The sequence below is a fragment of the Mastacembelus armatus genome, chromosome 10 (assembly GCF_900324485.2).
Source record: "Mastacembelus armatus chromosome 10, fMasArm1.2, whole genome shotgun sequence".
Lineage (NCBI taxonomy): Eukaryota > Metazoa > Chordata > Actinopteri > Synbranchiformes > Mastacembelidae > Mastacembelus > Mastacembelus armatus.
In genome coordinates, this window is record NC_046642.1 from 13,229,938 (window position 1) to 13,242,748 (window position 12,811).

Below are 12,811 nucleotides of genomic sequence, written 5' to 3' on the forward strand. Positions count from 1 at the left end.
ATTTGCTCTGACATGCACTGTGAGCTGTAAGGTCTTATATAGACAGGTGTGTGCCTTTCCTAATCAAGTCCAATCAGTTTAATTAAACACAGCTGGACTCCAATGAAGGAGCAGAACCATCTCAAGGAGGATCAGAAGAAATGGACAGCATGTGAGTTAAATATGAGTGTCACTGCAAAGGGTCTGAATACTTATGACCATGTGATATTTCAGTTTTTCTTTTTTAATAAATTTGCAAAAATTTCTACATTTCTGGTTTTTTCTGTCAAGATGGGGTGCTGAGTGTACATTAATGAGAAATAAAATGAACTTTTTTGATTTTGGCAAATGGCTGCAGTGACACAAAGAGTGAAAAATTTAAAGGGGTCTGAATACTTTCTGTACCCACTGTATCTGAAGACTTTTTTCCTCATGATTACCAATGAGCTAGACCATTTGTCCACCACGCTGCCAACCTGGCCCCAACTGCAGATATCTCCCCTGTCTCCCCAATCTCCCAAATCTAGGGAGGACCGACCACCAAACCAGGGATGACAGCACCACAGAGAGAGACCGCCACTTTGTGTGTGCGTGGTCACTCCAAGGGTGTGCAGCCTTGGACTCTCATCCTCAATGGGGGGCGGGCAGCTATCATACAACACACAATATTAATAGAAACCTCTTAACTCTTTGCACTTGTAACATGCTTAGCACTCTTGAAAAATATGATTCTTGCTTTATCATCCAACATCTACTTCTTAATCTTCAAATTTGACTTGGTTTATGTGTATTTGTGTACATAGTGTGTCAGCTGTGCACAAAAAGTGAAACAGATGAAGTCAACATGAGCTTTTACATGACAGACACCATCACAGCTGCTTGCTGCCTTTGCTTGGTTCAGATAGTATGATAGAATATCATGGTAGACAGCTTTACATGTCAAACACAGGTAACCACTATTTTATTTGATTTTATTTTAAGGCCTGATAAAACACACTTGACTTGACTAAGTGCTTTTATATAAGGTCTAGACATCACAACTGTGTGCGCCACTTTTGCCCTAGGTTGATTTCCATCCAACTATAAAAATAAAATTAAATAGTGCTTACCTGTGTTTGACATGTAAAACTGTCTAGCATGAAATTCTATTATACTATCTGTTATACTATTAGTATACATAGTATGTCAGCTGTGCATGTGGCATTAGTTTAAAGGACTCATCAATGAAGTAAAACATGAAAGGAAAGCAAAGTAAGGGTGGAGGGAAATTGTAGGGAGATCACAGGATAAAGTGAAAGCAAACCAACAGAAATGAAATTCATTTTTAACAAAACAGAAAGTGAAACAGCGCACACTATATACACAAATACACAAAACCCTTTTCAAATCTGAGGACTAAAAAGTAGATGTTGAATGTTTTATTGAATGTTTTAAGTAAGAATCATATTTTTCAAGAGTGCTAAGAGTCTTACAAGTGCTAAGAGTTAAGAGGTTTCTATAAATATGTCCAACTAATTGTTCTATTTTCTCCACTTCATTATATTATCGGTATCTTTTCTCATCCACAAATCAGTATACTATGCTTTTTGGTTACAGTGACCTGGGGTTACTTAGGAATAGCCAAAAGTGAAACACTAATGCTGTTTTTATGCTCAGAAAGCTCACTATAGCTTAACATCCTTGTTCATAAGTCCATCCTATATAAATAATGAATAGTGTGATACCAAAAGAGGCATAAAGATCCTCATACTGCAAAAAAAAGGTACTTTCCATACCTGACATAATGTGGGTGAAAAACTTTCAATTTTGTTTCAGATTCAATATAAGCCACAGCTCTCTGTTAATAGATGTTAATAGTTTTCTTCACTGGTGTTGGATTCTGCAGCTGGGTATGTACAGCATTTTTATTCACACCTTTATATTTTATATTAAAAGTTATACGCTACTTTGAATTTGATTTGAAAAGTATCTACACCTAAAATCATTACTTTTAGTGTTGATTCATTTGGCTTGTTGTTTGAGTCCACTCCTTACAAGTTTAGAATGAGCATCCTGAGGATTTTCTATTTAATTCATATTTGTACACTGGCATACAAGAAAAAAAAAATCATGTATTGTAGAGTAGAGTGAAGTATAAATATAATTTTTTTTGTTGGTTTGATCATTTGTGTATCTTTAGGAAATAAAGATGGGGAAAGAACAAAGCACTTTGGCAAAGAATGGCTACATAATAGAAAAAGAAAATGGAAATTTTGCTGTGGCCACAAAGGGAGATGACAAATTTCTCATAAGAAGGATCATGACAGATCAGGTGAGTGTTCTGAGCTAACCAAGACAAGTTTCCAAATTAGCAACGCAAAGCCCATTTCATTACTACATAATCAGTACATTTTGTTCAAAAGTATTAAATTAGTAAAACATATTTTTGCTGTTTTGTGAAGACAAAAGCTGAGCTTATTCCAGCCTATATCAGTAATAAGCAGTTTTTAATCCATTTCTAATAACTCAATGTAAAATAAGACATTAGATATACCTTTGTTTATATATCAAAGGGAAAATTATTTAGATACATTGAGCATGATGTAGAAGCAAAGTAGGCAAGTGCAAGTGAACGTTTTTTTCTAAAGCATAAACTAAGACTAATAGCTTAGCCATACAATTTTAACCTGCCTAAGTTACTCTTACTGCTAGGCCATTCTAATGCAAGTGTTTTAAATAGATACCCAGAAATTCAGCTTTAATCACCAATGCAGAAATACTCAGGACGACCAGTCATTCTCATATTGTTAGCAGCAAGAACTCCTTTGAAGGTAGGTTTTTTTTTTTTTTTTTTTTTTTTTTAATTGAAGGTAATATACTGTAGGATTGTCCACAACTTCGGGCACACATAATAAAAGTCATAAACCCAGTCATTGGTGTCAATAACATTTTAAACCGAATTTGTTTTATGAGAGAGAGAGAGTTAAAGTCCTTAGTTTACATGTGTCCAACTTTGCAAACCCTGTCTTCTTCTGCCATTGTAGGTAATATACTGCCCCAGTCAGATATGCAAACACATGCTTAGGCAGTTTCTGCCTGTTGTTGATGTAATGGAAAATCATGCAAAGATAACTACATCTCGGCTCTTGAGCACTTTCTTTTTGAACATTTTCTAGGTTTTCTTACATGTAGTTTTAAATGTGCTCTAAGTTTGAACACAGGGATTGGACATAATACTGAAATGTAGAAATCCAATAGCTGTAAACCTAAGTTAAAGAACAGACAGGTATTGTGCAGTCAATCTGTCAGTCCTATCTCCAGTAGTTGTTTTACTGACACGACTTGTCTACAGCTTCTTCTGAAAATAGAAGCATTTCCAAAAAAAAAAAAAAAACCCCAAAAATCTATTTGTGATTTTAAGTGCTAACAATGTTGAGATCAAAGAATATGAAAAAAAAAAATACTTAAGACACACTGCCACTGTGTATAGTGAAAATCTGTTCCACAATAAACAGATTCTCCTTTTCTCTTGTCATAAAGATGAGAACATTTACTATGTAGTGACGGAGTACTGTCATGGAGGGAGTCTCGCTGCAAAGATCATAAAGGGGAGTGAACCTCCACAAGAGTCTGAGGTACAGTACTCTAATGCCAAAGACATTTTCCATTGTAATCAGTGAAACATACTGCAGGCTAATGTATATATTTCCCAATTATACCATCAACACATTAGAATAGATTAGAATACTTTATTGTCCACTGTGGTGGTAAACAAACATAACACAGAATATAAGAATACGATCAATATAAACTAAAAAGCCTGGGGCTAACCACTAACAATATCAGAAATAAAGAAAATAAAGGTTTGAATCACAACTCCATATAAACATTACAGCAGCACAATGTCAAGTGACAAACTACATGTTTTAGATTTTGGGCTAATGTTGTTCATAGAGGACATACTGTATTTACTCAGTTGTGTGTCTGTTTAGATGAGGAGATAGACAGCTCACACTTCTAGGGTAGCTGGACTGTGTTATGAGCAATCAAATTTGCTTTCAACAAAACTACCCTATAGTCATTATACTCAAACTGAGCTAAAACAACTTAATCCAATGAAACATCCTAGTTACGGCTATGTGACATAAAGCATACATTTTAGCATTTTACACAAACCTCAATTTACTCCCAAAGTAAAATATTAGTTTGATGCAAATATGAAAGTTATGACCATACTAGGTCCCTAATGTTACCACAACAAACATATCTATGTAACGCCACATCTGAATTCAATGCATCTGTTTGCATTGCTACTTTCTACAATTACAATTCTTTCTTTCCTAGGTGCTGAGCTTGTTTGTTGAGATGTGCATGGCTTTGAGAGCTATTCACCAAAGAGGCCTGCTTCAAAAAGATCTGACCCCAGCGGTACTACACACCTAACACAAACGCTGAATAATTGTGCAATTACACAGAATGTTACTATTTTGGTAAATCAGAAGATAAATCAAATGTATAGATTTTGCGAATAAGATTTATATATACATATACATTTCTATTTTGAAATACCAGTAAACATCTTTGTCAATCAGTTTACAGTTTTGCCTGTTCTCTTTTTAGGATGTATTTCTCACAGAATTTGGAACAGTTCGCTTGGGTGGATTTCAAAAACTCCTTGAAAGGTACTTTATCTTTTTTAATTAAAAAAAAACTACATTAGTACAGTTGTATGCAAAGGTAGGAGTGGGGTTTTTTTTTTAGTAGGAAGTAGAAACATTGCGCAGAAAGAGGAGAATGGATTACACAAAATATCAGACTTTCAGTCTCACTAGAGAAAAAAACTGATACTGAAAAGAGGCTGGCGTCTACCACAGGACAATGATTAAAATCCACCATGAACTACTTCAAAAAACCCTGTGTCCCTCATAGGTTATGAACAACAAGTTACAGTGCATTAACATTTGAACAAAGGCTCATTTTTGTCCATTATTAAAGAAGTTGTAGTTATTACCACACACACATATACAGTGCATTGATGTGTTTGTTTTGCATGTTATGTTTGTCATAGATCAGAAAACCCTCCAACCACTAACTCAGATATGGTGGAAACAAGTTACAAGGCACCAGAAGTCTTCACACAAGGGACTAATGATGTAAAAAGGTAAAAGGCTTTTATCAAAATAAGAAATGTACTTGAATCTACTTGAATCTGTCTGTTAGGCTGAAGCCAACTGTAACAACTTCAACAAATAATACGACAGATGGAAAGATTGACCACTGATGGTTTTGGATGAGGCAGAAATTCTGTTTGTTTTGATTAGTAAACTATTGCAATAATAATGATGATTTCTTTATTTACAGTGACATTTGGTCATTGGGATGCATATTGTATGAGCTCTGTACTCAACAAGCAACGGTAAGTTACCTAAAGGTGTTTAAGTCGTGAAAGACTTAGGTAATACAACTAGGCTATTGTATGTATTCTCTATTTCATAATAGTTTATTTAAAGTCCATTCCACTTCACAGATATAACACGATACTTATAAATCACAAGGGAAATCCTCACAATTATGTAAAACCAATAATTTTAGGAAAATACTGTATATAACAAACTGTGAAATGTGTGTATGGTGTAACCAAAGACTTGAGCTTGATTGAGATTTAACAATTCAATTCAATTTAACACATTAAATTTTATTCATACAGCACCATCACAATAATGTCAATACAATCATCTCAGGGCACTTTACATAGAAACCAAACAAATCCCCTGACAGCAAGCACTTGGTGACTATGGAGAGGAAAAAGAACTGAAGAAACATCCAGCTAAACCAAGTTTGAGCAGCCATGAGAGGAGAAGAGATGAGATGAGATGAGAACAGAGGAGAGAAGAGAAGTCCCCCGGCAGTATAGGCCTTTGGCAGCATAACCTAAGGGCTGGGTCAGGGTCACCGGAGCCAGCCCTAACTACAGTATAAGCTTTGTCAAAAAGGAAAGTTTTTAGAAGGTTTTAGTATGACTTCTGATTTCCCCAAATTTAATAGTAGAATGTTACTGTTCACCCAGGACTTTATGTCCTTAAGACATGTTTGAAGTCCATCTAATTGGTTTGTTCCGTCAGGTTTCACAGATTGATATAGTTGAGTGTCATCTGCATAGCAATGGTAATTGATACATTCCTTACTAATAATGTTGTCTAGGGGAAGCATGTGCAAGATAAAAAGAATCGATCCTAGAACAGAACCTTGTGGCACTCCATAACTAACTTTTGTCTAGTTGAAAGGTTCATCATTACCATAAACAAATTGGAACCTGTCTAATAAATATAACAAACAAATTTAGTGCAAGCACAGAGACAAAGCCATTGTTTGAGGCTAAAAGAAGACCATTGGTTACTCTCAATAGTGCTGTTTCTGTACTATCAAGTGATCTCAATCCCGATTGCAAATCATCAAACAATTCATAATTGTGCAAGTTGCTTTGCATCAGCTGTAGTGATTTTAGAGACAGTGCTCACATGCAACATCTGATATGGAACAACACGACATTTAAAAAGTAACAAAAATGGAGTAAAGGGAAAATTGTTTATTTTCCTTAATGAGTAATGAAAAACCTTATTGCAACAATAAAGTGTTTTCTAACAATAGTTGCCTTTCAGTTTTCAGCAGAGTCCACAATTAAGCTCATGCCCAAGATACTTGGGGGTTCGCACCCATCTCTCCCAGAGCGGTTCTCACCAGAGCTTCATGATCTCTTGAATGACATTTTCAGTAAAGATCCTCAATCAAGACCAACAGCCAGTGAGATCCTGGAGCATCCTTTTATTATACGCTGTCTCTCAGAAAAAGTAAGACACTTCTATAAATGCAGTACTGGTCTCACTACAGTACAAAGCACACAAAAGACTGTATGTGCAACAACAATGTTATACTTTTCCTCCAACTTGACAGTTTATTTATGGCATTTTAATTATACAACTAACAATATTATTTAATTGATTGTGCCAGCATTTAGTGCAGTCTCAGCACTAGACAGTGCAAAATTTTTCACATTTTACACACTGCACCCTTAACACCAGACTTAACAGTACACCCAGCATCACTGACAGGTTTGGTTGGGTGCTTTCTTCCACTTGTAACTACACTTGATATGTTTGCATTTTCAATAGAGCAAAACAACTCTGGAGGATCTCCAGATCAAGTTGACCACGCTGAGGGAATTGGCTGACAGTCTGGAACGTGTGCATCAAGGTGCCACCATCGGTAGTTTGGCAGGAGGTGTGATTGGAGCAGTGGGAGGGGTTACATCAATAGTGGGTCTTATACTGTCCCCCTTCACCTTGGGAGCTTCTCTTGTTGTGACTGGAGTTGGTGTGGGAGTGAGTGTGCTTGGTGGTGTCACTGCTGGTGCCTCAAATATCACAAACATGGTCAACCAGTCATCTGATCGCAAAGCTGTTCGAAGCATCATTAAAGAGTTTGAAGAGAAAATTAGTGCAGTAGTTACCTGGCTCCAGGAAATCAGCAACAGCTTACAGACAATCAGAAACAGATATGACTCAGTTAACACACCAGACACTGGGGAGAGCAGGATCAATAACAGTAATCTGGCACGGCTTGGCTTGAGAGCTGGGAAGGGCCTGAGTGCCACTGCTGAATTGGTTCGACTAATTCAAGCAGTTAACATTGGCAAGATCGCAGCCCAGGGATCCAGAGCAGTGCGTCTTGCAGAGGCAGCAACAGGTGTGTTTTCAGCTTTGTTTTTGGCAGTAGATATTTTCTTCATTGCCATGGATGCTAAAGAGATACACCACATTAGACAGGCAAAAGCAGTGGAAGAAGATGCTGCTTCCAAGCCAGTGTCTAACGCTGAGACAGATGACTCTGTGACAACCTTTGACCGAGCTGCACTAGTGCTCAATGAGACCAAATGTGCTGAAAATGAGCTTGAGCATGACACATCAGAGGCACAGGACCAGTCTGCTACAAACAACACTCCAGTCAGATCTGAGATCATGAGATTTGTCCAGTCTATCCGGCAGGCAGCAGACAACTTAGAGCGTGTCTTGGCTGAGCTTGAAAACATCACTTCATGTGTCTCTTTATGTGAAGATGTGAGAGAGCTGGAATGGCAAGACATGGAATTCATGTTATGCTAAAATCAAATCAGAATTACAATGTAAATCATTTAACTCCAGCTACACCTAGAAGATAACTTTCATTCTTTACCACAGATGATAACCCTAACCTTAGCCCGAGACAAGTTAACAGACTGCGTGGTAGTCTGCTAACACTTATTGAAATTACACTGTAATGGGCAGAACTGTATGGGAGAACTAACGTGATCTTTGGTTTAGTGTCAAAATGGTCCAGATCCACACATGCCTTAAGGGTCCTCAGGTTGCTTGGTGCACACTTCTTATCAGATCTCTCCTGGGTAGAGAACACCAGTCATTGTTAAAGAAGGCTCAGCAGCAGAGGTTGCTCAGAACGTTCAACTTGGACAAAAAGCTGCTGCTGGCCTTCTATTGGAGCTGAGTGGAGAGCACTCTGACTGTGTGTGGTTTGCAGGCCTTTCTGCCATAGACAACAAATCTCCTCAGAAACCGATACACTCTGCCCAAATAATTAGAGGCTGACCTCTACCCTCACTGGACACTATCTCCAGGCCACGTTGCCTCAGTAGAGCAAAGGCCATCCTCTCAGACCACTTCCACCCAGCCCCTCCTCTTGGAACTGCTTCACTCTAGGAGGCATTTTAAATGTCCAACACAAAAAGACTTGCAAATAGCTTGTTGTTTGAGATCAGGGTACTTCATTCTCAGCTGTCAGAGTATCTCATGTTAACTCTTCATATGTCAGATTTCTACTTTGTACTCTCTGTTTCCTGAAGAATAAATGTACAGTCAAAAAACAATTAAGTCATCTGTTTGTGTCTTTGACTTCAGCTCCAACACATCTATATGTGGATGTTCTGAAAATGTTATAGAGGATTTTTTTAAAAAATTTAAAGATTTTTTAAAATCTATCAGTATCTCATCTGATTTATTTTACATGTTTACCCTGTGTCTTTACAGCTTTTCTCTGGTTTCGTGTGATTGTTTCAAGAGATGCAAATTAGATCAAATGGAAGTGTGAGTGTTGCTGTCATTCCGTCAACATGTGTCAGTACTGTAATAGAGCCACATCATGGCCCTTTTGCATCTTTGTCTGTGACAATATACTGCTGCCTGTGGTTGGACACTTTCATAACTTCAGCTATTCATACTTTACTTTGTGCATCTGCTTTGTTTTCAAGCTGTGGACGGTCAGGCAGAATGATGAATCTCTTTTTTAACCATGAAAGCTGCCTGCAGCTTACAAAGAGAAGCATAAGAATACAAAAGAGTTGACACACCCAGAGTGAAAGCTGAGCTCAGCACACAACAGCTCCCGCTGCTAAACAGCAACATAACTTTGAATATACAGCTCTTATTAAAACTGTTTAATTAACACTTAAAATGAGGTAGAGTGCTGTTTTTAACAGCAGGTTGTATAGTTACTTGTATATACTATAGTTTATACCATAGGTCCAGATTCAGACACAGAACATGAGTGGTGAGGCTTTGCAAGGTTTATTTGTGGAAGTGCTAAGCTGAAACAACCAAAACATGACCCCAAACGTAAACCAACTAATGTAGCAAGGCATAATCAGAGGCAATGATCAATATAAAACAATGAAACATAAACCAAGCCCAAAACAGGAAGTTGAAGAAAATAAAAGCACCAAAAACAGGAAGTCCATGACAGATTAGGACATCTAATGCATTTATTGCACAGACTTTGCAAAGCTAGAATTTCAAAGGTAAATAGGTCAACTTTTTTTTTTGTGGGGGGAATTTTAATACTTAATGGTGTGCGATAACTGTAGCCATGTGTCAGTCTATTTGACTGTTTCTGTTTTGTTGTGTAATAATGATCAGTTAAAAAAAATGAGAATTTAAAAAATTGACCCTAGCCTTACTGCCAGAGCAGAACTCAGTTTAGAATCAAACCTCAGTCACTGGTGTGACAGTGCTACATTTTGCACCTTTCCTATCCTCCCCAAGAGTCAGCTGTATGCTGATGTTTCTTATGAATGAAAAAGGGTGTCTGAAAAAATGGATCTTAAAATAGTAGTTTGGGAGAGTTCATTCAAAGTACTGCAGTGGTACCTCTGTTAAACCTCGTCTCCCCTCTCTATGGTAAACTCTATTGTGTTTTAATGAAGCCCAGCTGATGATATTGTTGCTGATACAATTAAAGACAATATATGGTTGAGGCTGCATGATATTAGATTTGAAATGAGTGTTCTAATTCTAGCAAACTGTACCATTGTGCATACTATTTTAGTAACTTATCTTGTTGTGCTCAATGCTTAATTGATATTTGACTAGATATGTAAAACCCTATGTAACATTATATTTATCTGGCATGGTACCTGTTTGCGCATCCACAAACAGGCTAATAGGTTTTGCAACACCAAGTAGAAATAATTTTTTGTAGCCTGGTGCGTTCTACTGCATTCGTGATGCAATGCCACTGCCAGTTATACAGTCAGTCACTTTTTGCCCTCCATCTCTCTCCATTATTTCAGTTTGTGCAGTTGCCTTGCATATGAATTTATTCTTTCAATGCTTCATATCCCTCCAGAAGCAGTTCTGGGTCTGCAGTGGTGAAAAATGTGCTCTCTGATTCTGTCTCATTTGACATGGTAGCTAATAGGAATCCAGCTGATAAAGTTTTGATGATCAATACGGACTTGTCAACAGTCACAAGAACACAGTTATCTGAGATGATTGAATCCAGCTTTTGTAATCCACCTCTCAGGATTGTTTGAAGAACTGACACAACTGGAAATCCCTAAAGCTTAGAACATCCAGCATTATTATTTTGATCTTGGATCTGTCAAACCACCTATGAGGAAGGGGCCCCTGATCTTTCTGTTTACTAACCTTAATCTCTTCATATCTCTCTCCTTGAGATGTATCTTTGTAAAGTAGGTCAGTAAATCTACCTGACCTCAGCTACTCTATACTGTACTGTTACTGTAAGTAAACAACTAAACTGACAAATTAATTCATTTAAGCATGTAAAGAGCAAAGAATAGATATACATTTATATGCTGCAGTGTTAGTCCATGTTTTAATCTTTTTTTTGGAGGGGGTTTTTGCTTGGTTTGGTTTTTGTTTTGTTTTTAGAGATGAATCAGCATCTCGCAATGCAGCCACCAGAGTGACTATGCTGCTGTTGCACAACATGAAATGCTGATTTCTGGTTCTCTACCATCACACTATTCTACACAATCAGAAGGGTTTGACACACTCAAAGTAAATCTGTCACCATTTTACAGACTCCAGGTATGTATTTGTAGTCTCTAATGAGTTCGGTGCATTATGGAAATAAAGAAATGATTTAAATCAGATGAAAAAACTATTTTGTGCCATTGTAAAGCCACTGTCTGTAAATGTCAAGCTCATATTTAAAGGAAATTCAATAGTGGATATCAGCTGCTTGAGCAGAAAGTATCATTCAACAACATGGACACACCTGCCAATCCCCTTTACTGCTATGGAGTAGTGTGTTTGAGCTGAATAGAAGCAACTTTGGAATAAATCTTTTTGCATCTTTACACAGTTTTTGGTGGGGACATGAAGATAAACCATTTATCTGAAGACTTTTTTCCTCATGATTACCAATGAGCTAGACCATTTGTCCACCACGCTGCCAACCTGGCCCCAACTGCAGATATCTCCCCTGTCTCCCCAATCTCCCAAATCTAGGGAGGACCGACCACCAAACCAGGGATGACAGCACCACAGAGAGAGACCGCCACTTTGTGTGTGCGTGGTCACTCCAAGGGTGTGCAGCCTTGGACTCTCATCCTCAATGGGGGGCGGGCAGCTATCATACAACACACAATATTAATAGAAACCTCTTAACTCTTTGCACTTGTAACATGCTTAGCACTCTTGAAAAATATGATTCTTGCTTTATCATCCAACATCTACTTCTTAATCTTCAAATTTGACTTGGTTTATGTGTATTTGTGTACATAGTGTGTCAGCTGTGCACAAAAAGTGAAACAGATGAAGTCAACATGAGCTTTTACATGACAGACACCATCACAGCTGCTTGCTGCCTTTGCTTGGTTCAGATAGTATGATAGAATATCATGGTAGACAGCTTTACATGTCAAACACAGGTAACCACTATTTTATTTGATTTTATTTTAAGGCCTGATAAAACACACTTGACTTGACTAAGTGCTTTTATATAAGGTCTAGACATCACAACTGTGTGCGCCACTTTTGCCCTAGGTTGATTTCCATCCAACTATAAAAATAAAATTAAATAGTGCTTACCTGTGTTTGACATGTAAAACTGTCTAGCATGAAATTCTATTATACTATCTGTTATACTATTAGTATACATAGTATGTCAGCTGTGCATGTGGCATTAGTTTAAAGGACTCATCAATGAAGTAAAACATGAAAGGAAAGCAAAGTAAGGGTGGAGGGAAATTGTAGGGAGATCACAGGATAAAGTGAAAGCAAACCAACAGAAATGAAATTCATTTTTAACAAAACAGAAAGTGAAACAGCGCACACTATATACACAAATACACAAAACCCTTTTCAAATCTGAGGACTAAAAAGTAGATGTTGAATGTTTTATTGAATGTTTTAAGTAAGAATCATATTTTTCAAGAGTGCTAAGAGTCTTACAAGTGCTAAGAGTTAAGAGGTTTCTATAAATATGTCCAACTAATTGTTCTATTTTCTCCACTTCATTATATTATCGGTATCTTTTCTCATCCACAAATCAGTATACT

General features: G+C 37.3%; 1 protein-coding gene across 1 annotated transcript; it reads left to right on the forward strand.

Annotated features, from left to right (window-relative positions):
- The first annotated feature begins 1,802 nt into the window (after positions 1-1,802).
- On the forward strand, positions 1,803-8,919 carry LOC113144562 (serine/threonine-protein kinase 4-like). Its single transcript, XM_026330718.1, has 10 exons — positions 1,803-1,868; positions 2,159-2,290; positions 2,699-2,789; positions 3,499-3,593; positions 4,303-4,386; positions 4,579-4,640; positions 5,027-5,119; positions 5,320-5,374; positions 6,618-6,806; positions 7,128-8,919. The coding sequence occupies exons 1-10, from the start codon at positions 1,827-1,829 to the stop codon at positions 8,115-8,117; spliced, it is 1,833 nt and encodes a 610-aa protein (XP_026186503.1). The 5' UTR covers positions 1,803-1,826; the 3' UTR covers positions 8,118-8,919.
- Positions 8,920-12,811: the final 3,892 nt, after the last annotated feature.

What these genes read in the sequence shown, in the direction of transcription:
- LOC113144562 (XM_026330718.1), top strand. Translation starts at nt 1,827, where the DNA reads ATGTTAATAGTTTTCTTCACTGGTGTTGGATTCTGCAGCTGG. An exon ending in GAAGGATCATGACAGATCAG is followed by an intron (nt 2,291 to 2,698) that starts GTGAGTGTTCTG and finishes TGTTTTAAATAG; the next exon opens with ATACCCAGAAATTCAGCTTT. An exon ending in AACCTCCACAAGAGTCTGAG is followed by an intron (nt 3,594 to 4,302) that starts GTACAGTACTCT and finishes TTTCTTTCCTAG; the next exon opens with GTGCTGAGCTTGTTTGTTGA.